Here is a 26,764-nt window from a genome sequence, read left to right as displayed (position 1 = left end):
ATGAAGGCCGGGCGTGGTAGCTCATGCCTATAATCCCAGCACTTGAGAGGCCAAGGTGGGAGAATGGCTTGAGCCCCAGAGCTCAAGACCAGCCGGGGCAATATACTGAGACCCTGTCTCTACTAAAATTAAAATTAAAAATTAGCCAGGCGCAGTGGAGCGTGTCTGTAGTCCCAGCTACTTGGGAGGCTGAAGTGGGAGGATCGCTTGAGCCTGGGAATTCGAGGCTGCAGTGAGCCCTGCTCACGCCACTGCACTCCAGCCTAGGCGACAAAAAAAATTAAAATAAAAAAAAGGAATAAATGAACATCTCTGCGGCTCAGAACTTTCAGTTATCACCGTCCAGAATTCCAGGCGAGCGCTGCGTTTTCCCGGCTGCCTCTTTTCTCTCACCCCCGTTCCCTTCCTCTGGAATTCGGCTCCACCTCTTCCTTTTCCTTTGCCAGCCTCTCCGTGGATTCCGCGGTCCGGGTTTCCCGGGCGCCAGCCGCCTGGAGAGGATCGGTGCGTGGGAGCGCTCCGGCCGCGGCGGGCATGCGCAGAGAGAGCGGCGTACTGCGCATGCGGGAAGATGGCGGGCCGGGCGACTTGAGAGCTGCGGATCTCCCTCCTCCTTTTCCATCTGTGTCGGGAGCTCCCGGGCACGTGAGGCGGTGCCGCGTTTGCTGGCAGGCGGGACGGCCTAGCCGGGCGGCGCCTCGGAGGAGGCCGCGGACCCGTTAGGTGCTGGGCCCTTGGAAATCGGCGCGTGGGGGGCGGTGCTCGAGCTGAGCGCGAGAGGGCGGGAGAGCTCGTGGGGTGCGAGGGGAGCAGGACGCCCGGCCAGGCAGCATGAGTCAGCAGCGGCCGGCGAGGAAGTTGCCCAGTCTCCTCCTGGACCCGACGGAGGAGACGGTTCGCCGTCGGTGCCGAGACCCCATCAACGTGGAGGGCCTGCTGGTAAGCGCCGGGACGGGGACGGGCGGTGGTCTCCCAAATCCGGCCCCCTCCTCCCCGCGCCGCCGCCAACCCCGCTGGCCGTCGTCTCGATCGTCTGCTCCCCGTGGGCCAGGCGCTGCCCATCACGTGCTGCGAACCGCGCTCTCCCGCCTTCTGCTTTCAGCATCTGCTCACAGACGTGGTGTCAGTCTTCTGGGCTTTTACATCGGAACTTCAGGGCACCCTTGGAGAAAATTGCTCAACTTTGCATTAGAAAGGCCATGTTTTTCTCCTTCTATGGACTCTAGCTGTATCTCTGCAACCTATCATTTGTTCTTCTGCCTCCTCTCCCATCCTTCTGCTCTACTGCAGCCGTTTAAAACCTTGTCCACGCTTTATATTTCCCACGCCACAGCTCCCATTCATCAGATTATTTCCCCACCTGTTTGACAGAGAAAATGGTTAGGAGATTTGGCTCCCTTTCCTGCAAAGGCTGATTTCTTCTCTTGTTCTGGACCAGATGCTGTATTCCCCGCGGTTCTCAGGGCCCTTAACAAATGCATCCTTTTCCATTTCTCGCGTATTTTCTTTTTCTTTTCTTTTACTTTTTTTTTTTTTTTTTTTTGAGGCGGAGTTTTACTTTTGTTCTCCAGGCTGTAGTGGAATGGTGCAATCTCAGCTCACTGCAACCCCCGCCTCCCAGGTTCAAGCTATTCTCCTGCTTCAGCCTCCCATGTAGCTGGGATCACAGGCATGCGCCACCACACCCGGCTAATTTTGTATTTTTAGTAGAGACGGGATTTCGCCGTGTTGGCCAGGCTGGTCCGGAACTCGTGACGACCTCAGGTGATCCACCTGCCTCGGCCTCCCAAAGTGCTGGGATTACAGGCGCGAGCCACCGAGCCCGACCTCTCCCCATATTTTCAATTTCTCTGCTGCTTTCTTTCTGTAACTAGTAGTAATTAAACATTTTCCCAAGTCATTATGCCTGGTCCCCCTACCAAATAGTTTGTGATTATTGCCTCATTTAATTTCTCATTTCTCACAGCAGTGTTTTATAATAGTAAAAGATTATTATTATTGTTTTACGGTTGCCAAAGCAGACTTAGAGATGCATGTAACGCCGGCTTGCCTGTGGCTAGATAGTAAGTGGAGAAACTTGGGTTGAACCTCCAAATGTCTTAACTCCAGATGATAAATTCTTGATTACTAAAACCGCATTCTAAATCCATCCCCATCTTAAAAGATCTCTCCCTTAATTCCGTTATCACCTCCCATCTACTGTCCCTCTTCCCCTTCACAGCTAAACTTTTTTTTTTTTTTTTTTTTTTTTTTGGTGACAGAGTTGTGCTCTGTCACCCAGGCTGGAGTGAAGTGGCGCGATCTCGGCTCACTGCAAGCTCCGCCTCCCGGGTTCACGCCATTCTCCTGTCTCAGCCTCCCGAGTAGCTGAGACTACAGGTGCCCGCCACCACGCCCGGCTAATTTTTTTTTTGTATTTTTAGTAGAGATGGGGTTTCACCGTGTAAGCCAGGATGGTCTCAATCTCCTGACTTAGTGATCCACCCGCCTCGGCCTCCCAAAGTGCTTTCACAGCTAAACTTGAAAAAGTTATTTACACTCACTGTTTCCACTTGATCGCCTCTTATTACCACCCAACCCACTGCTGGGGACCCCTATCCTAAGCACACTTGTAAGACCATTCTAACCAGGGTCACTGACAATCTCGTCAATTTCAGTAGCTGTTGTAGTTTTGACTACAACACTCATGTTAGAAACTCTCCCTTGAGTTTCCTTGACATTGATGCTCCATCTGCTTCTCTGGCTTCTTGTCCTCATCCTCTTCCCATTCCTTCATGTTGATTTGTTTTTTTGTTTTTGTTTTTTTGTTTTTCCCCAATACAAGATCTCACTCTGTCACCCTGGCTGGAGTGCAGTGGCACATCATGGCTCACTGCAGCCTTGACCTCCCAGGCTCAAGTGATCCTTCTGCCTCCACCTCCCAAGTAGCTGAGACCACAGGCACATGCCACCACGCCTGGCTAATTTTTTTAATTTTTATTTTTATAGATGGGAGTCTTCCTGTAGGGCCCAGGCTGGTCTTAAACTCCTGAGCTCAAGCGATCCTCTCACCTCAGCTCCCCAAAGTGCTGGGATTACAGGCGTGAGCCACCGCAGCTGGCCACATGTTGGTATTATTCAGGGTTCTCTTCTACCGTCTCTACACATTCTTCTTAGGGAAGTTCATTCACTCCTCCCATGACTTCTTTGACCATCTACATTTGATCCTTGAACAACTCAGGGATTGGGGCACCAAATCCCATGAAATTCAGAATCTGAATATAACTTCAATAGCCTAAAACTTTACTGTTTCCTGGAAGCCTTACTGATACCATAAACAGTTGATTGACACGTATTTTGTATTTACATGTATTAGTTAATGTTTTCTTATAATAAAGTAGCTAAAGAAAAGAAAATGTTATTCAGAAAATCGTAAATAAGAGAAAATCCTACTCATTCAGGGGAATTAGGTCATCGTAAAGGTCTTCATCCTTGTCTTCACACTAAGTAGGCTGATGAACAAGAGTAAGAGGAGGAGTTGGTTTTGCCCTCTAAGGGGTGGCAGGGGGTAAAGAAAATTGGCCTCTAAGTGGACCCACACAATTCAAACCTGTGTTGTTTGAGGGTCAGCTGTATGTTGGTACCATCTGTATTGGTGGTCTTAATATTTGAGAATTTGATAAAAACTCTAAGCTCACTGGAAAAACCACTTAGTTTGCATGTAATATCAGCAGATACATCCCTTGAAATCTTAGACATAACACTTCTGTTATTTTCAGTTACCATGTCATAATTCCCAAATCTATAAATCTTCCTCAGGGTTTTCCAGCTGTCTGCTAGACCTTCCTACTTAGGTTTCAAACTCCTATTAGTCCCCCCTCATCTCAGGTTTCACTTTTCTTTATTTCAGTTAACCTGTGGTCCCCCAAACTATTCAAATGAAAATTCCAGAAATAATTCATTAGTTTTAAACTGCTTGCCATTCTCAGTAGTGTCATGAAATCCCGAGCTGCCCAATGCCACCCAGCACCTGAGTCTTCCTTTGTCCAGAGTTTCCATGCTGTCATTGCGCCCTGCCCTTAGTCGCTTAGTAGCTGTTTCTTGATTCTCAGACCAACTGTCGCGGTGCTTATTTTAAGTAGCCCTTATTTTGCCCAGCAATGGCCCCAAAGCACAAGAGTAGTGATGCTGGCAATTCCAGCATGCCGAAGAGAATTGATGAAGTGCTTCCTTTAAGTGAAAAGATCTAAGTTCTTGACTTAGTAAGGAAAGAAAAAAAATCTTATTCTGAGGTTGCTAAGATCTACGGTATAAGATATTTTGAGAGAGAGACCACATTCACATAACTTTCATTGTAGTATATTGCTGTAATTGTTGTATTTGATTATTTGCTGTTAATCTCTTACTATACCGAATTTATAAATTAAATGTTATCACAAGTATGTATATATACAAAAAGTATATATAGAGATTGTTACTGTTTGCGGTTTTAGGCATCCCCTGGGGGTCTTGGAATATAGCTCCCAAGGATAAGGGTGGACTACTGTATATCCAGAATTGAATTTATTACTCTATTGTCAGGGCTCTCCAGAGAGACAGACCAATACTAATACAGATTTTGGTACCAGGAATGGTTCTGGGGAACAGAATTTTAAAGATGAGTTTCCTTAATTGGGGTTTTTGGAATTGGTTCTTTAATCTGATTAGAACCTAAATTTTGCCAAGAGCTCTACTTCTAATAGTAGAGAGCACTGGAAGCCCATGACCGAAACTGTTTATAGATAGGCAAAATAAATGCCTTTTTATTCTAATTCACGGCTTATAAGAGGCAAAGAATTTAGTGACGCAATACGTGATATTTTCAAACATTTTTGGAAAAACAAAGATTATAATGACATTGGTTGGTTGCTCCTATTGTCTTTGGACAAAGTGATGAAAGAAAAGGATGACCTCAGGGATTCAATTTCATGGTTGGAGTTCCACATAAATGACCTAAAAGTTTCTAAGTGTGCCCTGGGTTAGAATCTTCTATCCTGTAGCCATGGGGCTGAAATTGCTGAAAATCAAACACAAGCCTTCATCATGCAACTGGCCAAATTACAATGGAAGTTGAACTCTTGGCCAGTCACGGTGGCTAACGCCTGTAATCCTAGCACTTTGGGAGGCCGAGGCGGGTGGATCACCTGAGGTCCAGGTTTCGAGACCAGCCTGGCTAATGTGGTGAAACCCCGTTTCTACTAAAAATACAAAAAATTAGCCAGGCTTGGTGGCGTGCGCCTGTAATCCCAGCTACTCGGGAGGCTGAGGCAGAAGAATCACTTGAACCCAGGAGGTATAGGTTGCAGTGAGCCGAGATCCCACCACTGCACTCCAGCTTGGGCAACCAGAGCGAAACGCCGTCACAAAAATAAATAAATAAATAAAATAGTTGAACTCTCTTAGCCTCACAGAGCATCTACTGTTAAAGTGAGGGTGTTGGTTGGGAAAGAGTGGGGTCCTGCAAGGTTGGATGGGATCATGTGGGAAGATGAGGCTGGACACATTGAGCCCCTAAATTCCGATGAGTCTTGTTTGCCAAAGGGACAGTAGCATTTCCACCTACAGTGGCATCATCCTTCCCGCCCCTGTTTAAGGGGATTAATTCTGCATTGCCTGTGGAGATAGTAATGGCCTCCTCTGAAACAGTTCCCGGGCAAGACAATGCTGATTCTCATCAGGACCCACCCCGCCACCCCTCTTTGCTTCTAGACCTATTACTAGACCCAACTCCCAGCAGACCCCTAAAGGTGAGGTGCAAAGTATGACTCACTACACTTCTGGTACCAAATCTGTATTAGGTTCCTCTGGAGAGACAGAACCAATAGGATATATATACAGTCATGTGCCACATAATGATTGGGTCAGTGGTGGATCACATATATGGAGGTGGTCCTGTAAGATTATAACGGAGCTGAAAAATTTCTATCACCTAGTGATATTGTAGCCATTATAATGGTCATAGCACCAAACATTACCTTTTTTATGTTTAGATGCACAAATACCATTGTGTTAGTTACCGTTGTCTACAGTATTCAGTCAGTCACATGCTCTACAGGTTTGTGGCCTAGCAGCAATAGGCTATACCGTGTAGCCTAGGTGTGTAGTGGGCTGTACCATCTAGGTTTGTTTAAACACTCTATGATGTTCATGCAACAAAATCGCCTAATGACGATTCTGAGAAGATGCGTGATTGCATGTAGATATATGAGAGGGGATTTATTAGGGAAATTGGCTCATGATTCTGGAGACTGAGAAGCCCTACAATAGGCTGGCTGAGAGCTGGAGACCCTGGGATGCTGGTAGCATGGCTCAGTCCAAGTCCATAGCATGAGAACCTGGGAAGCTGCTAGTGTAACTCCTAGAGTCCAAAGACCAGAGAATCTGAAGTTGTTGTCCAAGGACAAACAGGAAAGAGGGTCCCAGAGGTTCTGGACTTTTGAGAAGGGAGAAAACAGCATTGGTTGGAGGTAGAACTCTGTCTGCATATTGAAAAAATAAGGAAAATTTGAATGGGTGAGAATGCAATAACCTTTCCAAAGACCTCTTGAAGGAATATTGCGCCCCAAAGCAGAATTGGTATGGAGAAACATCTGTATAGAGAAAGGTTTAACCAGCTTGGAAGCAATGCTTAGCATTTTAGTCCCTAAACTTCATCTTTTATTTTTTTTCTTCCACCTTTGAAGCAACTCCTCAAAGCTACACATAAAAGTATAGGTCTTTAAATAGGGGACTTGGAGCAGTGGTGAAATCGCGTGGAATTTGAAAAAATGTGCACACTTGCCCCAGAAGATGCTGGTTCCTAGAGAACTGTATACTCTGTCAGGGCACAAGATCAGCCTGAGTGATTTCCATTTTGTAAGCCTCTGACTTCTCCGTTCATTTTGCAGCTAACATGCAAACAATTTACCTATTTATCATCTTGTTTTTTTGAGACAGAGTCTCGCACCATCGTCCGGGCTGGAGTGCAGTGGCACGATCTCAGCTCACTGCAACCCCTGCCTCCCGGGTTCAAGTGATTCTCCTGCCTCAGCCTCCCAAGTAGCTTGGATTACAGGTGCCCACCACCACTCCCAGCTAATTTTTTGTATTTTTAGTAGAGACAAGGGTTTCACTATGTTGGCCAGGCTGGTCTCGAACTCCTGACCTTGTGATCTCCTCTCCCCTCATGATCTCCTCTCCCCCCGCACTCCCCCCACCCCCACCCCGCCTCCCAAAGTCCTAGGATTACAGGTGTGAGCCTTGTCATCTTTCTATCTATATGTCTGTATATGATGTCTGCCCCTGAGGGGCAATGGCACTGTTGTGATTCCTCCAAGATAAAGAGAGAGTGTTTTTATATTAGAAGAGGAAAAAAAACAAATGAATGCTGTTGGAGACTGTTTTCCCACATACATCAGTATAGCCAATATGTAATGGAACTGCATTAATAGCAAAGAGTAGGGAAAACAAAGCCATCTTTTTTCATATTATGCCTAATTGAGGTGTTACTTCTGTACCAACCTGTGATCCACTGTCTAGATGAGATGGGTAGGGCGGTGTGGAGCAGAGAAGACGCCCTAGAATGCATAGCTAACGAGGCAGCCTCTTTGGGAGCCAGTAAGTACAGTATGTAAGTCCTGGGCCTGCTACTCTGAATTACGAACGGGAACCTCTGCAACAAGGCCCCTCTGAGCTTACATATAATGATTTAGGATATTTGTTTATGTGTGTTTCAAATCAATGTGATAAGGATGGATTATTTTTTTCCATTCAAGAATCTTGCTACAGTAGCTGGCCCCTGTCTCATACTATTAGCAGAGGGGTTAAATGTAAAAATAGCAATGGCAGTTGGTCACACTTGTCTGTTGTCTGACTTCGATAGGACTGCTTCAGAGTTTCACTGTTGGATACCATGTTTGCAAGTCACCATTGTCAGCACTGTTTGAGAGAGCTGGCCAGACCTAGTCCCTACCCCCAAGGCCAGCATTCCCAGCTCCAGTGGTGCATGCCCTAGCAGGTCTACATGTTCAATTCTAACGACTAAGTTAATTTTACAGTGGGATTCTGTCTCAATGGGAGTATTCCATATTGGGGTAATTTGTTAATAGATCCTATCATCTTGTCATAGATGATAAGGAAATCATTGTGCCAAGGATATTGTTAACACCAATATAAACAAAGAGCTTAACTGCTCACCTTGCCTTCAGGCTTCCTCATTTCCCAGTCCTTTTGCCATATTGCTGCCATACTTATATTTCTAAACTATTTACTTAATTATGTCCTAGTCTGGTTCAGAAACCTTTGGTGATTCTCTACTGGTTATGATGTAAAGTCCAAACTCTTTAGCATTAGTTTTACGTGGTGCCAGCATGCCCTCCCAGCTTCAAAGTCAAGTCACTTACACACTGGCCACTCCAGTGGGTTCCCAGAAACATGCCGTGCCATATACATCTTCACACCTTTGTTCATTGCTGGTACCACAATCCTGTCTTTTTTCTTCTCTCCCCACAGTTGTTTATTCAGGCAAATCTGGCTTGCTGGGCTAGGCTCAGCTGAGGGCTGCCTTCGCCATGAATCCTTCTGTGATTTCCCGGTCTGGGTGCATCCCTAGTACTACTGTTGATTCTCTTCTTAGAGTACCTATGAATTCACTTGCCCCAATTTTGCTTTGTGGCCAGTTTTTTCTTAGATAAGAGCTAAACCTGATGACAGCCCGTCTGGAGGCACATTAACATTGATGTTACTAGGAGTTTCTGTTCATAGGCTTTCATTTTAAGGTTTGGTTTCATCTTATTTATTTTTTACAAAAAAGCAGTTTCTAAATGTTACTACCAGTTTTATGCAAACTTTCAGAGCCTCTAAATAGCTGGTAAAATGGTGGGCATTGATAAGGGAGCTTCTACTAATTTCCTGTTTGTTTCAGGAATTTAAAAGAAACTTTTTATCTAATGCAAAAGTTTCTAGTTATCCACAGCATGCATTGTTTTCCATTGTTAGAAATGCTGCTGTTTTTACATTAATTATAATGGGAATTCATAGCTGCCTATGGAAGCTTGTGAGCAAATTTTGGGGAACCATGTATACTTAATAATAGCAAGGAGTGAGCATGCTTTGGTTGAGATAGATCTTCTATCTCTAGTAAGCTTTCCCAAGTCAGGGACAGTGTTGTAATGATCGCACCTGATGTATTCAGTAATTACCATATTTTTTTTGTGTGTGCATGTTTTTTTTTTTTTTTTTTGAAACGGAGTCTTGCTCTGTTGCCCAGGCTGGAGTGCAGTGGCGTGATCTTGGCTCACTGCAACCTCCACCTCCTAGATTCAAGTGATTCTCTTGCCACAGCCTCCCAAGTAGCTGGGACTACAGGCACCTGCCACCATACCCGGCTAATTTTTGTATTTTTAGTAGAGGTGGGGTTTCACCATGTTGGCCAGGCTGGTCTCGAACTCCTCACCTCAGGTGATGCACCTGCCTCAGCCTCCCAAAGTGCTGGGATTACAGGCGTGAGCCACCGTGCCCAGCCAGTAATTATCATATTCATATTCCCAGACCTTTATACTATTGAGTAAAATGCTATTTGTTTGCATTGTTGTTTTAAAATCACTAAGTTAAATTTTTTATCTTTTTTTTCAGCCATCAAAAATAAGGATTAATTTAGAAGATAATGTACAATATGTGTCCATGAGAAGTAAGTTGATTCTTGAATAGGTTTTAGGTTTTGTTAGTCTGAACTTCATATGATTAAAATGATTTGTTTACGTGTATGAGTTGATGAGAAACTGAAATAAAATTTGTTATTTGTACACTGAAATGTAATGTTTTAGTAACAACTCCTGAGGTTATGGGTTGAATCATGTGCACAAATGCCAGTTTATTCTCCATAGAACAGTCTATATTTAAGGCTGTTTTCTCAGAATTCCTCCTGGGAGAGAAATGTACACTTTCCTTCTTGTCCCTTACCTTAGGTTAATGTTTAGGGTGTCTGTTAGAGGAGATAGGATGTAAATGGCTCTAGTTCCCTCTTCTGGAAGTTTTCATGATAGACTGCCCCACCTCAGCTTCCTAATCTCAGTGGATAGACAGTGCATCGATAAGTCAGTGTGAATCTTAGAAATACTCACCCTTAGTTTTTCCTCAGTGCCTGCCCCAGTCTCACCCATAGTTGGTCACTGAGTTTGGTCAGCTTCGCCTTTGATGTGTTTCTGGCATCTGTCCCATACCACCAATTTATAATAATATCTAACATTTATTGAGCTCATACAGTGCCTGGCACTATATTAAGCTCTCTGCATGGATTGTCACAACGACCCTTCAAAATATAGGTATGGATTAGAATTCTTACTTTATAAAGGCCCAGAGAGGCTGAGGTGACTTGCTCAGAGCCAGGGTTGAATCTCTCATCTCTCTGACACAAGAGCCCAGAGTCTTGACCGCAACATTGAGTTGCTTCTTCTCGTTCAGGGTCTCACTTCCTCTGTGGCTGAAGTTGCTGGGTCTCCTTCTTGGAAGGCAGTCAGCTTCCAGGCTCTCCAACCTGGATGCTGGAAAAATCCAGGGGGATTTGTCTAATACAGAAATGGGATTATGATATCCTTCAACCTAAGTTCTTCAGTGACGCTCTTTTACATGTAGAGAAAACCTGATTCCTTGTATATTTGATTTTAAGTGTTTGCATTAAATTCATAAGCCACTTCATATTAAAAGAAACAAGGCAGTAGAGAATGGGTAGACAGAGCAGACCAGGCCCTTGTAGGCTGTTTCTTGCTTAATGCCGCAGCCTCTTCCAGCATGCTGCCGCCCTCCTCCGCAGCTCAAGCTACACCACCTGTGATCCCCGAAGCACCCCACGTTCTCTAAGGCTGCTTTGTCTTCTGAGGTGTGGTTTCCTCTCCCTCACTTCAGCCCCTCACCCTCTGTCAGAGTGGGCAGACACCACCCATTTGCCTTCCTGTTCCCTATGCCCAGTGTACTCCTATCAAGAGGCCTTCCCAGTTTCCCCCTCCAGTGAAGGTTTGATTTCTTGCCATCGGGTGACTTTGAATACCTCTCTTAGCACTTACCTCAGGACATAAAATAGAGTTCCTTATTAGACTACGGAGTTGCTTTGGTGTGAAGACCTCTGTAATCCTATTCATATCCCCTCAGCAACTGTCACGTTTTTGGTGTTCTGTTGTACATGTTCTTTATAAAATAACATAGGAATATGCTTATCCTGAGCATATAAGACCATGCCTTGTTAATAATTAGTGTAATTAAATATATGCTTTTTAAAGTTAGAATTTCTCATTTGTAATCTTCCTGAGTTTGTTGTAGAATTGTGACCTTCTACTTCCAATGGAAAATCCTTTTAAATTCCTAATTTACCCCTATTTAATCTTAAGTGTAGGAATGGGCTCCAGAGAAGACATTTATATTATGAAATATGTACCTTTGTTCCTGAAGTAACCGCCAGTGGTCTTTAAACTAAATGTGACATTGTGGAGGTTCTGAGTAAGGACATTTCTGGCTGAAGGTAGGATGGACATTTCTTTGAGGCATACTGACTGTGGTGTGCTGTGGAAGTACAGAAAAAGTCATATATTCCACACCAGAGTGACAAAGTTATTTTAGAAATTATTTTTTCTGCAAACCAAGCCATAAGAACTCTTTCTTAGTATCAAATTGGAAAAGATGACAAGATACTTAGTTCTGGCAAGCGCGTGAGATGAGGCCCGTGTATACTGCCTAGAATGGCTAGAACCCACAACCTGCAGAGCAGTTTAGCAGCACATACCAAATTCCTTAAAAATGGCCAGTTAAGGGGACATACAATAATTTCGCAACAAAAAGATTCATTGAAATATTAAGCAAAATTGTAAAGTTGGAAATGGTCTGAATTTCTAATATTGGGATAAATAGCAAATACTGCATACAGTTAAGCATGCAGCCATTAAGAATAATGTTGAAATACATTTGTTGACACGTCAGGATGTTCACAATATTGTGTTAAAAGAACGTGTTGCAAAACTGCATGGTCCTAGTTTTGTTTTTAAAAACTATATATATGATTGACGCACAAGTGTGAGTGTGTTAGAGGTGTGTGTGTATGAAAACCCAAGTCATTATAGTAAGTGAGTGAGGGAATTAAAGGGATTTTTTAAAATTTATCTGTTAAATTAATATAGGGTAGTGAATATTTTTAAAAATAGAGATACTGGGCCAGGCACGGAGGCTCAAATGCCTGTAATCCCAGTACTTTGGGAGGCTGAGGCAGGTGGATCACAACATCAGGAAGGAGTTCAAGACCAGCCTGGCCAATATGGTGAAACCCCGTCTCCACTAAAAATGCAAAACAATTAGCCAGGTGTGGTGGTGCATGCCTATAATCCCAGCTACTCCGGAGGCTGATGCAGGAGAATTGCTTGAACCCAGGAGGCGGAGGTTGCAGTGAGCCAGGGTCGTGCCACTGCACTCCAGCTCCAGCTCCAGCCTGGGCAAGAGAGCAAGACTCTGTCTCAAAAAAAAAAAAAAAAAAAAAAGAATAGAGATACCACTGTTGCTCGAGGTATGTCATAATTGTCTTAATAGTAGACTAGTTTGGGTTCTTTTTTTGAGACGGAGTCTCGCTCTGTCGCCCAGGCTGGAGTGCAGTGGTGCGATCTCGGCTCACTGCAAGCTCCGCCTACCGGGTTCACGCCATTCTCCTGCCTCAGCCCCTCCGAGTAGCTGGGACTACAGGCGCCCGCCACCTCGCCTGGCTAATTTTTTGTATTTTTAGTAGAGACAGGGTTTCACCGTGGTCTCGATCTCCAGACCGCGTGATCCGCCCGCCTCGGCCTCCCAAAGCGCTGGGATTACAAGCGTGAGCCACCGCGCCCAGCCCTAGTTTGGGTTCTTTCAAAAAAATTCGTCAGACAACTTACACTATGACATGGGTAGAGTCATTAAAAGGGGAAAACAAGCCAGTTCTCTGCCTTTGCTTTGTAAAGAATTCCTTAACTTGAAGACCAAATGAGAAATTTAATTTTAAAAATCATGTGTAATTCTATTCCTGAGCGTGGTATGGATGCAAATGTAATCTCACTGCGTTGTCTGAGAAGACGCAGTAGACTTGTAAAAGTCCACATGTTCGGTGGACACTGGTTGCATATTTCAAATACTCCTTTATTTAAATCTAAAGCCTTTGTTTAGAGCCAGGATAGGCCAGTGAATTTTTTCTCCAATTTAAGAGATTTATTTCATAGAAACCAGCTTTGATTTGGTCAGTGTGTAGGAATTTCTGTAGATGTCTGCTATCTGATCAAGAGGAAACAGATGATTTTTTAAAATGAGTTGAGAAATGTCAGTTAAAATTTTACAAATATGTTTATTTTGTTTCCCAGAAGCTCTAAAAGTGAAGAGACCTCGTTTTGATGTATCACTGGTTTATTTAACTCGAAAATTTATGGATCTTGTCAGATCTGCTCCTGGGGGTATTCTTGACTTAAACAAGGTTGCAACAAAGCTGGGAGTCCGAAAGCGGAGAGTGTATGACATCACCAATGTCTTAGATGGAATCGACCTCGTTGAAAAGAAATCCAAGAACCATATTCGATGGATGTGAGTTGCTTTCAAACTTTTCATGGCTTTTTTTCCTTCTCATCAAGTGACAATTCTGTGCTTAAACTAGACAGTAGCAGTGTTTTGACAATATAAAACAAAGGTACGACTTCTTGTTAGAAGAGAATTCTATAAAATTTTCTTGCATCATCCTAGAGAGTATGTAAATTTTTTAAAAAGTATTTCCTCAGTTCCAATTGATTATTGATATTGGGAAAATCTGTTAAGGTTGTAAAACAGTGGTTTTCACACGGAAGTGTAGTAAACACCTAGAGGCTTACTGCCTCTGGAGTTGTAATTCAGTAGGTCTGAGGGAAAGCAGGAAAGTACATTCTCAACAGGTAGCCCAGGCGATTATGATGTAGCGAGGTGTTTGAAATACTGCCCTGAATATTAAAAAAAAAAAAATCAGACAGTGTCTAAAAGGCAGTTGCTAAAGACTTGACATGATGAGGAGGAATCCAAAGGAAAGGGAAGCTTAAGACATTGACATAGATAAAGGTATCTGTGTGTGTGCACACATAAGAAAAAAGCTGTTATACCTAGAATAGGCAAGTATTTGGGGACAGGGAGAAATCGTTGCAGCAAATAAGTACATAGTGACCTCTCAGGCAAATGAAAACCTACCAGCAAAGACCATAAAATGACCCTAAATAATTAACTTAGTTATTAGAGGAAAGGGATTCATAAAGGAGGTAATTTTTTCAATAGTACGGAAGTACAGGTTGAATTCCAATTTGAGCATGTTTACTAAATAATACTAAAAAACACTTTAGGAGTTGTATTGGCATGCATTGTGAATCACTAATTAGAATCAGATTTGAAAACTACCAAGTAAAAGATAAAGGCAAGGACCTTTCCCTATTTATTTTCCATTAAGATTGAAAGAAAAAAATGAAAATCAGTTGTTGCCTGGTCATATCATATTGGAATAGGCGCTAATTAAAGAAAATACGTATGTCTTTTTTTTTTTTTTTTTTTTTTTCTTTTGAGATGGGGTCTTGCTCTGTCACCCAGGCTGGAGTATAGTGGTACAATCTCAGCTCACTGCAACCTCCACCTCCTGGGTTCAAGCGATTCTCCCGTCTCACCCTCCCCAGTAGCTGGGATTACAGGTGTACACCACCACGCCCGGCTAATTTTTGTATTTTTAGTAGAGACGGGGTTTCACCATGTTGGCCAGGCTGGTCTAGAACTCCTGACTTCAGTTGATTCACCTGCCTCAGCCTCCCAAAGTGCTGGGATTACAGGCGTGACCCACCATGCCTGGCCTGAAAATAACGTCTTTTTTTAAAATGATGAATATAATCATTATATTCAGATAGAATGTGTACACTAGGGAAAAATACAGACTCATCACAGTTTAGCAGAGGAACTGTCATTTAGCCAACACTTTGTTTTCATATGTAGGAACTCAAGTACTGTAAGATTATAACTTATCAGAAGCTGTGTTGTAAGTACTACGACTGAGGCTGAAGCTGGGTGTTATTGACTCTTAGTTCAGTGCCCTTTTTGCTTCCTTAGGCTGTCTCTGCTGTTACTAATTTCTGTTAGGTTGTAATGTATTTTTTTTGAAAATGACTGTATAAGATGAAGAACTATAAATAATTTATGTACAGAAGGAATAATGGCTGTCTAGAACAAAGACGGCAGAAGTTAAAAGTCCCTAGTTGCTCTTGTTGTGGAAAACGCTTATGGTAAACATTTGGAGAAGTTCCAATAACCTAACTTGAAATGACTTTATCTCCTAGTTGGTAATTGATGGTGACTTTTTTTTTCTTTTAAAGAGGATCTGATCTTAGCAATTTTGGAGCAGTTCCCCAACAAAAGAAGCTACAGGAGGAACTTTCTGACTTATCAGCAATGGAAGATGCTTTGGATGAGTTAATTAAGGATTGTGCTCAGCAGCTGTTTGAGTTAACAGATGACAAAGAAAATGAAAGATATCCTTTAAGTCTATACCTTTCTAAAATTTCTGCTTCCAAAACAGATTACTTAAGTAGTAGAGTCAGCCTGGGGACTTAATTTATATATTTAAGATATAAAATTAGACCATTAAAAGTTAAAGTAATACAAAATTAGCCAGGCATGGTGGCACATGCCTGTAATCCCAGCTCCTTGGGAGACTGAGGCAGGAGAATGGCTTAAACCCCGGAGGCAGAGGTTGCGGTGAGCCAAGATGGCGCCATTGCACTCCAGCCTGGGCAACAAGAGCGAAACTCTGTCTCAAAAAAAAAAAAAAAAAAACTTAAGTAAAACTTGTTAGTAGTATAGCCTCCAACATACACAAACAGTAAGTTTTTTTGACTTCTGTGTGGCATTTCTTAGATTAAATTCTGGATGATGACCTCAGGGGCACAGTACCAAAGGTTGATGGTACCACTTAAAATAGTGGAGTATTCATTTTTATAGTCTGAATACCATAAGGATAATAAAATATTTGTTGGCTTTTGTGAAGTTCATGTTTTTCCTAGAAATTTGTGAATGGAAGTTGATTTCTGAAACATTGAATTGCCATTGAAGTGGTGCTTAAACTGCCATTTGTGTCCACAGAAGCATGTTGTTGCTTAATAAGCAGTTTTGCTTTGAAACTCAATGTCTCAGGGAGCTGGGGGGTGGGGCTGGGGGAGCCAGCCCTGGGTGTCTTAGACCTGTATGCTGTGCTGTTCCCTGTGCCCTTTGTGAGGGGCTCACTGATTCTGAGCTATCCCATACCTCAGATTTACTTAAAACTCTCTCCAGCAGTCAAAAACCTCTATTCCCACAGTACAGTTACTGGAAGGAAAAGAAAAAATAAGCACCAACATTACTGCAGCCAATCAGAAAAATAAAATGCTAGAGAAATCCAGTAAATCACTTAATTGGTAAAATTTGAGGCAACACAGTGAAACAAGACGAAAAATATTCAGGTAGTGAGATGGAAAATAATTTTGGATGAAGTAACATCATACATGATAGTCTTGAGAAACTTGATCTCTAAGTCGTTTATGCCTTTTTATAGATTTTTTTCCATCTTTCATTTTAGGGGATTATTGTCAAAGCCCTGAGTTTTTTCTCAAAGTTATAGTAAGATCTAGCTTACTATAACTGAAAAGGGAATCGGATGAAAATTTGAATTTCTTCATATGGTGTATTTGTGTTAGGGACTCGGACTTTATTAATATTTTTCTCCAGAAATTGCCATCATAATCATAATAGTACAGCTTAAAGAAACTCTTTAGGTTGAGTTGTAAATATTGTAAAACCCTTCATAAAAATCTTAATGTTATATGAATAGTAAAGATTATCAATGAAATTTTTTTTTTTTTACTGCTTTCCTTAATGGTAAACTTGTATCTTATAAAAACTAAAAACATTCTAACATTACCCTTGCGTTACTGAATTACTAGAGATAAATTACCTCCCCAATAAACAGCATTCTGTGTAGAGATCCTTGACTGAGTTTTACACTAGCATATGTGACCTATCAAGACATTCATAGCATTCAGGCCTTCCATGAACAGATCGTCATTGCAGTTAAAGCTCCAGCAGAAACCAGATTGGATGTTCCAGCTCCCAGAGAAGTAGGTAACCCTGCATTTTTAAAAAGATTTAAAGAGGGATGAGGGCCGGCTGCTTAGGCTGTGATTTATTGCAGTCATACTTAAGAGCCGTTGTGTACACGTGCACTGTACATCCGATAATGCTCAAGGCACTTCACACGTTTTAACTTGCTTCAACTAACAACAAATCAAGTAGTCATTATTATCTTAAAGATGAGGAACCGAGAGCTCACAAAGATGAGTTAACCTTTTCAGGATCACCAGAATTCAAACCCAGTTAGTGTGGCTTCATAGTTTGTTTTTCACTATTGTACTGCAAAGCGTCCTACAAGAATCACCAAGAATTGGCCCCTCTTAAAGTTCCAAAAGTAAGGTCTGGTCTCAGCCAAGGCACTGGGGAATTAACAAACTCATGAAAGGCTGATGAGTAAACCAGGACACTAGGTTCTGAATTTAAAATGGAAAAGTAGGATTTCTGTGTAAATGAACATATTTTTGTCAGCCACCAGCTGCTCAGTGCATTCTTTCCCTTGCAGAAAAATTTGCATTGAAAGATAATTGCATCAGAAGGCTGTTTGATGAGGACAGAATCAGAAACAAGGAATGTGGCCATTCTTGGGACACATCCTCAAGACTGATAGCCTTGATAGACCCATCGGTGCTCATATTTGGCTGTCTGCATTGCCCTGGGGGTTTGCCTCCTGCCTAGCGAAGAATATTTTCTTCACCCGTTTTTCCTTTTGTCCCCAGCAGACCACTGTTCAAGTGAGCCCTGTATTACTTGACAGTGTATGGGTTAAGGGCTGGCTTTCGTTTACCACAGTCACATTCAAATTACGATTTCTTGGTGATGTTTCCTGGTTGTTTTATTTTTAAGTAAGAAACTGCTAATCAACACATCTTTACTTTGGGGCATAATAATTCATTCTGCAGAGACTAATGGATTTTTGTCTTTTTCCCTGTGCTATGAGCTGCTTCAGACAGTAACTGCTAAATCTGGCTGAGCCTTTGATCATACCTGAGGCTTCTCTTAGAGTCTCATTTAAAGTCTCTGCACATGGGCCCTCTTGGCCAGAGCCTGACCATGAAGATCTGGGGACCTAGTATGATGGTTGACAAACTGGCCTTCAGGTCAGATCCGGCCTGCTCTTTGTTCTTAGAAATAATTTTATTAGGACACAGCCACATGCACATTTGTTTACATATTGTCTCTGATAGCTTTCATACTATAGTGGCAGAGTTAAGAGGTTGTGACAGGGATAGTGTGACTTGCAAAGCCAAAAATACTTACCATCTCACCCTTTATGGAAGTTTGACAACACCTAATTTAGTGGAATGTTAATGTTTAGAAATACCTATTAAATTGTACAGGATTTATCATTCAAACCAGATGTGACCTGGCACTCTAGAAGCTGAGCACAGATGTTCTCTAGCCCACTTGTCGGGTACCAGGAAGTCATAGCAAGGACAACAAGTGAGGCTCTGAGACCGTGTGAGAGGCTGCATCTCCCCAGACTCACCCCAGTATAAGATCACAGTGAGGTGTGGAGTGGGAGGGAGCAGTGGTGTCTGTGTGTCTAACCCAGGCCTACCTAACTGCATTAAAGGGGAGAAAACAGAGTTTGTTACAGTTGAAGCAGCTCCCAATTAAAGCAATCATTTATAACTGGAGCTGTTCCTTAAGAATTTAGCATAATTCCCAGTAGACGCACTCAAGTTGCCTGATATCTTATAGAAAAAGTATTTTGATTAATCATGAGGAAATCTGAAATCAAAGGATGTGAAAATCATAATGAGTTAATTACAGTCCTTTATAAATAATCTAAACTTTTTTTGATGTTTTACTTGAGACGTATTTTGATCTTTTCCTGTTCTTTCAACTGGACAAAAGAATGGCCCTTCCATTATCTCAAGACCTGTTCATTGATCTGGAAATCCAAGCACATATTTATCCTGTGAGACTAGGGTATTCTAGAGTTCTTTGTCATCAAAACACTGATTTTTGACTGAAGTACGGCCTCCTTGAAGGGTCAGCTCCTGAATAGAAAAAGACCGGCTCTTGAGTACTGAGGTTTTCACATGATAGCTCTGAAGCCATTACTGCAGGATCAAGTGTAGCTGTCTTCATCATGTGAATTGGCCAGTGCTTTAATGTGACTACAGCTAAGGTGATTTTCTCAAATGTCTCTCGAAATTTTTGCAGTTCTAGTGAGTGAAAAAATATGATTTATTATTTCATTCATCTTGACAATTCCTGTGTCCTTTGCTAGGACTCTATCACAGTGCACATAAGGAGCACCAACGGACCTATCGATGTCTATTTGTGTGAAGTGGAGCAGGGTCAGACCAGTAACAAAAGGTCTGAAGGTGTCGGGACCTCTTCATCTGAGAGCACTCATCCACAAGGCCCTGAGGAAGGTAAATATACCAGTGATTCTGACAGTATTTTAAATAAGCATATATAATTTTATTAATGTGTATTATGGCCTTAAGATGTTTTTACTCTTCCTGTCCACAAAAACATGAGTAAAAAAATTACAACATAATTCTTACTGTAGTTTAGAATATTTCTGTGAACATTATAGTTAAATTTCTGTAGTTTTGATAGCAGTGAAAACTTAGAATTCTGTTTGATCCCATGGTGATACCAACTTGCAGTGGTCTCTGAATAGGGCAGGCTTTCAGTCAAACAGCAGCTCCGCTCAGCCAAAGAGCCTGCCCATGACCCGGCTGGGAGACTTCCCCTTCTACACATCTTGGAGAAGGGAAGGGGCTAGACCTGCTTGACCCAGGCAGTCAAACACCCACTCAGCTCAGCCAACAGCCCACTCCACAAGCATCAGTCCTCAGTTGCACATTTCTAAGGACGTCGCCTCTGGACCCATCTGGCCAGAGCAGTGACTCCATCTAACCTCGGAACCCAGCTTGCAGCACTGTCCAACAGCAGATCCCAAAGAGTGGAATTGCCTGAGCAGGGGGCCAGCATCCTGTGACCAGCCTGGGCAGAAGCCATCACAGTACCCAGCCAGCAGCTCCACCAACATCCGAACAAAGACACAGCCAACTGGAGAACTCGACAAGCACTGCGGGCCAGGGTGGTCTTCAGCTGACCCTTGGAGAGCCACAGGCTGGACCAATAGGAAGCTTTCACTGACAAAGAATACCTGTAATGACCAGAAGAGGGGGCTGTTGCCCACACGCAGACAGCAGCACAAAGACACAAGCTGATTACAAAGACTGAGGGAGTCGTGACGGCTCCAAAAGAAACTAGTAAAGCGCTAATAAGGAAAGGCTTCCTCCATTCTCGGACGGGTGCTTTCAGGTACAAGTTAGAGTTCCAATTTATTCTTGAGAGGCTGAAAAAATTAGCCTTATGCCATTAACCTGAGAATACGTGTTCTTGACCAGGCATCTTCAGGGTTTTCTGAAGTAGTCAGATTGTGTATTCTTTTACCTGTTTGCCTATCAGACCTTCAGTTAGGTGTATGTCTCTCTCGTGTTCTTTTTCAGAAGAAAATCCTCAGCAAAGTGAAGAATTGCTTGAAGTAAGCAACTGATGGCATTTGAGAATTTATGTATCACTGAGTTTTTTGGGAACATCTTCGTGGAGAATTACGCATCAAATTTGATTCTCAGAGCAATAAATTATCCATGAAGTGCTCTCGTTCTCAGTAGCGGCATCATGGCCAGTAGTGTCTTTGAGGAGTTCACCACTTAGATTACTGAGTAATTGTGGTTTCCACATTTGAAAACAACTCCTTTTATAATTATTCACTGCTTTTTGTCGGTGAAGTAGGCATCTTGCCTCCTGAAGTAGCTTCATCACAGAGTGTCATGAAGACAGACAGTCGGGCTGAAATGGACAGTTCTTCGTGGACTCTACCCTTCCCTTCAAGGAGTATGTCATATATCACAAAAGAAATTGCCTTACACTGGTTCATGTTTGCAGTTACTGTTGTACATTGCACAGATGTACACACGAATTTAAATGTGATGTCTTTGTATATATCTGTATAATGTTCAGATTACGAAAATTATGTCTGAGTGACACTTTTCACCGTTGTACAGCCAAAATAATGTATATATGGAAAGTGACAGACAAATTCTCTAATCTCTTTGGTACCTATAACTTATTAGAATCCTCTGGATGAGGGTTAGAAGAGAGTTTTTCCAAACTTCTACATGTAGAAGTATCATAAATGTGCTACACATTTATGTTTGTGGATTTAATTAAAGTATTTTAATATGGTTTTCAGTGCTAAAATTGGAGTCAGATACTTCTTGGTTTTAAGCTGTCTACCTAATCACTGTCTCCCAGCAGATTGGTGGCATGCCCAGTGGCTTTGGGGGCAAGGATAGAAATGCCATCAGGAAATAGCTGAATTCATTGTGAAACGTGAATTCAGTCATGGTGATAATTGGAAACTCCTTTAAGGTTTTTGCAAGTAGATTTTGTAATGTTTGTGTATGCAGCCTTGCTGTTGAGTCAGTCCAGGGGGTTTTACTTAGGACAAGTTGTACCTTTGCCCTCTCTCCAGCTCTGCTCCCACATTTTCACGTACCTAGCTATTTCTACCTCATTGGGTAAGTCATTTACCACGCTGTGCCTCAGTTTACTCTGTAGTTTACCATTAGACTGTGAGCTCCTTGAGGGACTTTGTCGTAATCACTGTTAAATCCCAGTGCCTCACATGCCTGGCCCTTAAGAAGTGCTCAATAAATGTCTGAACAAATAAGTGAGTGGAGTGAGTGAATTGTAAGATCAGAATAATAATATTTGGTTTGTCTATCATACAAGATTCCTGTATCATTTGAATTCAGATTGTAAACCTTGCTTTTAAAGAAATATTTGAAGCGACTTCAAATTCAGACTGTGTTTAAAAAGATTTAAAATCGGAATCCAAAATCAAAGTATTAAAAAATAATGCTGAGTGTTTAGGATTCACATACCTCTGAGCTCTGGTGGCTTTTGCCAGTCCTGTCCCTCTGCTGAGCACCAGCCCCTTCCTGCAGCAGTCCTGCCGGTGTGTTTCTGTGCACCTGGGGATGAAGTGTGCTCCTCCCGCAGTGGTTAGCCTCGATGCTTTTCCTCCCTCTGTTTTATTATTTGAAATTAGCCAAAGAAAAGCTGCAGGGGGCACTGCTGATCATCACTGGACCGGTCAGTCGAACTGCTTGACAGAATAGAGAATACAGGAGGAAGAGCAAGCCTAGGGTAAAACTTAGGTTTGGGACATGCTTGATGACAGCAAGAGTTGGGCAGGTTGTTGTGTGTATGTAGGTCAGGTGCTCAGTGGAAAAGTCTGAGCTGCATAGTAGGTTAGGCAGATGTCAGTTTAGATGTGATAGTTTAAACCACAAGAGTAGGAGAAGTCATCTAAAGAGTACAGCAGGCCTAAGGGCATCTATATTTAAGGAGAAATACAGAAGAAGTCTCCTGAGAAGGAGTAATGGGGTGGGTGGGGAGGGAGAAGGCAGTGTCCCAAAAACCAACAAAGGTTTTACCAGAGGTAATACCATCATTTCTGAGCAGCAGTTCCTTAACGTGTGAAATGTGACCAAATGTTCTCCTTTACAAATTGTTCTGAAGGTAAAATGAGATCATGTAAACGAAAATCCTTTGTAAATTACAGATGTGTGTTATAAATGAAGTATCTCTCGAGTCACTCCATCTTCTGGTGTTTGGTCTCTGATTTTTAAAACGGATAAAATAAGCATCCCATGAACTCATTTCTGGGCCCTTCCTCCTCACTAACCCTAACCTTTCCAACCTCACTGTCCCATCTCTGTGTGCACCGCTTCTTCCTTCAGAAACCTCGAGTGATCCGTCTTTCGTTCAGGTTGAAGTGGAGACTCTGGATATAGAAGGGCTCAAGCCTCGCTTTCCAATCCTGCCTTGGTACCTGCTTCACAGACCTTCACCCCAATAAATGGGTCTCATCACTACCTGAAGCACACAGTGAACTTTCCCATCTCCCTGCCTTTGCTCTTATCCTATCCTCTTCCTGTTCTCTGCGTTTCAAAATCGCATCCCTATTCTGGACCCGGCTTCACCCATGCCTCCCCTTTACTCCTACCCTGTGTGCAGTTTATGCACAGCACGCAGGTGGCCATCTTCCTTCCTCATAAGTTGCTGCAGCTAAGTTCCCAGCTGCCATTCCATGTTGTCAGAGTGTAAGGTCATGTCTTAATACGTATTTCTCATATTAATGTAGTGTATGATAGGGTTTTGCTGTGTCCCCACCCAAATCTCATTTTGAATTGTAGTTCCCATAATCCCAATGTGTCGTGGGAGGGACCAGGTGGAGATAATTGAATCATGGGAGCTGTTTCCTTGCATCCTGTTCTCGTAATAGTAAGTTCTCACAAGATCTAATGGTTTAATAGAGGGCTTTTCCCTTCGCTCGGCTCTCATTCTCCCTCCTGCCACCATATGAAGAAAGACGTATTTGCCTCCTCTTCCACCATGATTGTAAGTTTCCTGAGCCAGCCATGCTGAACTATGAGTCAATTAAATCTGTTTCCTTTATCAATTACCCAGTCTTGGGTATGTCTTTGTTAGCAGTGTGAGAATGGACTAATACAGTAAATTGGTACCGGAGAGAGTGGGGCGCTGCTGTAAAGATACCCGAAAATGTGGAAGCAACTTTGGAACTGAGTAACAGGCAGAGGTTGGAACAGTTTGGAGGGTTCAGAAGAAGACAAGAAAATGTGGGAAACATTTAGAACTTCCTAGAGACTTGTTGAATAGCTTTGACAAATTGCTGATAGTGATATGGACAGTGAAGTCCAGGCTGAGGTGGTCAAGATGGAGATGAAGAACCTATTGGAAGCGGGAGTAAAGGTCACTCTTGCTATGCAAAGAGACTGGTAGCATTTTGCCCCTGCCCTAGTGATCAATGGAACTTTGAGAGAGATGATTTAGATTATCTGGCAGAAGAAATTTCTAAGCAGCAAAGTGTTCGAGGGGAAGCAGAGCATAAAAGTTGGGAAAATTTTGCAGCCAGGTGATGGGATAGAAAAGAAAACTCCATTTTCTGGGGAGAAATTTAAGCTGGTTGCAGAAATTTGCATAAGTAATGCAAATGTTAATCACCAAGAGAATGGGGAAGATGTCTCCAAGGCATATCAGAGACCTTCCAGCAGCTCCTCCTATCACAAACCTGGGGGCCTACGAGGGGCCCCCCTGCTCTATGCTGCACTGGGACATGGTGCCCTGCATCCTAGCTTCTTCAGCTCCAGCCTTGGCTAAAAGGGGCCAACGTAAAGCTCAGGCTGTTGCTTCAGAGGGTGCAAGCCCCAAGCCTTGGTGGCTTACACGTGGTGTTGGGCCTATGGGTGCACAGAAGTCAAGAATTAAGGTTTGGGAACCTCTGCCTAGATTTCAGAGGATGTATGGAAACACCTGGATGTCCAGGCAGAAGTTTGCTGTCTGGAGAACCTCTGCTAGGGCAGTGTGGAAGGGAAATATGGGATTGGATCCCCCACACAGAGTCCCGACTGGGGCACTGCCTGGTGGAGCTGTGAAAACAGGGCCACCATCCTCCAGACCCCAGAGTGGTAGCTTGTACTGTGCACCCGGAAAAGTTCCAGACACTCAACACCAGCCTGAGAAAGCAACCAAGACGGGGATGGGGGTGTACCCTGCAAAGCCACAGGGGTGGGGCTGCCCAAGGCCGTGGGAGCCCACCTCTTGCATCAACATGACCTGGATGGGAGACATGGAGTCAAAGTCAAAGGAGATCATTTTGGAACTTCAAGGTTTAATGACTGCCGTATTGGATTTTGGACTTGCATGGCACCTGTAGCCCCTTTGTTTTGGCCATTTCTCCCATTTGGAATGGGTGTATTTACCCAATCCCTGTACCGCCATTGTATCTAGGAAGTAACTAACTTGCTTTTGATTTTACAGACCCATAGGTGGAAGGGACTTGCCTTGTCTGAGATGAGACTTTGGACTTGGAGTTCTGAGTTAATGCTGGAATGAGCTAAGACTTTGAGGGACTGTTGGAAGGGCATGGTTGTGTTTTGAATTATGAGGACATGAGATTTGGGAGGGGCCAGGGACAGAATGATATGGTTTGGCTGTGTTCCCACCTCAGTCTCATCTTGAATTATAGTTCCCAGAATCCCCGTGTGTTGTGGGAGGGACCAGGTGGAGAAAATTGAATCATGGGGGCTATTTCCTACATCCTGTTCTCGTGATAGTAAGTTCTCACAAGAGCCGATGGTTTTATAAGGGGCTTCCCCCCTGGATCGGCTCTCATTCTTCTCTCTCCTGCCACTATGTGAAGAAGGACGTGTTTGCTTCCCCTTCTACCATGATTGTGAGTTTCCTGAGGCCTCAGCCATGCTGGACTGTGAGTCAATTAAACCTCTTTCCTTTATAAATTACCCAGTCTTGGGTATGTCTTTATTAGCAGCATGAGAATGGACTAATACAATGTTTAGTAAGCTGTTGCTGCTTGATAAGTGACCTGACCTGACTACATCATTCGACTCAACTCCCAAGAAATTTTTTTTTTTTTTTTTTTTTGAAATGGAGTCTCGGTCTGTCACCCAGGCTGGAGTGCAGTGGTGTGATCTCAGCTCACTGCAACCTCTGCCTCCCAGGTTCAAGTGATTCTCGTGCCTCAGCCTCCAGAGTAGCTGGGATTTCAGGCATGGGCCACCACAGCTGGCTAATTTTTGTATTTTTTTAGTAAAGGCAGGGTTTCACCACATTGGCCAGGCTGGTCTTGAAATCCTGACCTCAAGTGATCTGCCTGCCTCGGCAGATCCCAAAGTGCTGGTATTACAGACGTGAGCCACCCACACCTGGCCCTGAGAATTTTTTTTAAAAGATGACTTCAGGCCGAGCGTGGTGGCTCACGCCTGTAATCCCAGCACTTTGGGAGGCTGAGGCAGGGGGGTCACAAGGTCAAGAGATCGAGACCATCCTAGCCAACATGGTGAAACCCCGTCTGTACTAAAAATACAAAAATTAGCCAGGCCTGGTGGCGTGCACCAGTCGTCCCAGCTACTCGGGAGGCTGAGGCAGGAGAATCACTTGAACTCGGGAGGTAGAGGTTGCAGTGAGCCGAGATTGCGCCACTGCATTCCAGCCTGACAGCAGAGCGAGACTCCATCTAAAATTAAAAAAAAAAAAAAAGATGACTTCAGTAACTAACAAACTGAATTTGTAATGAAAGAAAAAATGATTGCCAAATTTGCATTTTGCTAAAAGTTAAAGCACATCTAACTAATTGTCCTTTGCCTCAGCAAAAGATGAGCCCCCCTGTGCTTGAGACAGCTACAGCTCCTTTTGTGCCTCCCTTTTGACAGTTTTGGCCCCAGGGATGCATGTATTGGCCGGAGTTAAGTGAATGCCCAAGGTTAGCAAGTAAATGATGATGCCGCTGAGGGTTTGAGGGGCTTAAGACAGAACCAGCATTTCACTTTCGTACATGAAACTGTTTCTTCATATCTCGGAAATGGGCCACTTGATTAACATAATTAAAAATAAAATCAGAATAAAACCACCTGGGTCATTAAAAGCAACCCATTGTATTACAGTGTTTCAAAGTTGGCTTTTCAATTCTATTAGCGATTGGCTTACCCCACCCTCCAAGCGGTGCACCCCAGCCTTGCCAGGTGTTAGCTGTAGA

The 26,764-nt window shown here is 43.1% G+C and overlaps 1 protein-coding gene across 6 annotated transcripts; it reads left to right on the top strand.

Annotated features, from left to right (window-relative positions):
- Positions 1 to 534: 534 nt before the first annotated feature.
- Positions 535 to 22,788, top strand: E2F6 (E2F transcription factor 6). 6 transcript variants are annotated; one of them, XM_003272752.4, is made up of 8 exons: positions 550 to 939; positions 9,631 to 9,685; positions 11,379 to 11,509; positions 13,359 to 13,575; positions 15,363 to 15,518; positions 17,024 to 17,138; positions 19,388 to 19,535; positions 20,628 to 22,788. In XM_003272752.4, the coding sequence occupies exons 4-8, from the start codon at positions 13,421 to 13,423 to the stop codon at positions 20,672 to 20,674; spliced, it is 621 nt and encodes a 206-aa protein (XP_003272800.1). In that variant the 5' UTR covers positions 550 to 939; positions 9,631 to 9,685; positions 11,379 to 11,509; positions 13,359 to 13,420; the 3' UTR covers positions 20,675 to 22,788. The 6 variants fall into 6 exon arrangements, with proteins under 6 accessions (XP_003272797.1, XP_003272801.1, XP_030655870.1 ...); XM_003272749.1 differs by lacking the exon at positions 11,379 to 11,509 and having other exon boundaries at positions 535 to 939; XM_012497766.2 differs by lacking the exon at positions 11,379 to 11,509 and having other exon boundaries at positions 13,435 to 13,575.
- The last annotated feature ends 3,976 nt before the right edge of the window (positions 22,789 to 26,764 follow it).

The sequence above is a fragment of the Nomascus leucogenys genome, chromosome 19, assembly GCF_006542625.1.
Source record: "Nomascus leucogenys isolate Asia chromosome 19, Asia_NLE_v1, whole genome shotgun sequence".
Classification (NCBI taxonomy): domain Eukaryota; kingdom Metazoa; phylum Chordata; class Mammalia; order Primates; family Hylobatidae; genus Nomascus; species Nomascus leucogenys.
This window is presented reverse-complemented; position numbering and strand designations above follow the sequence as displayed.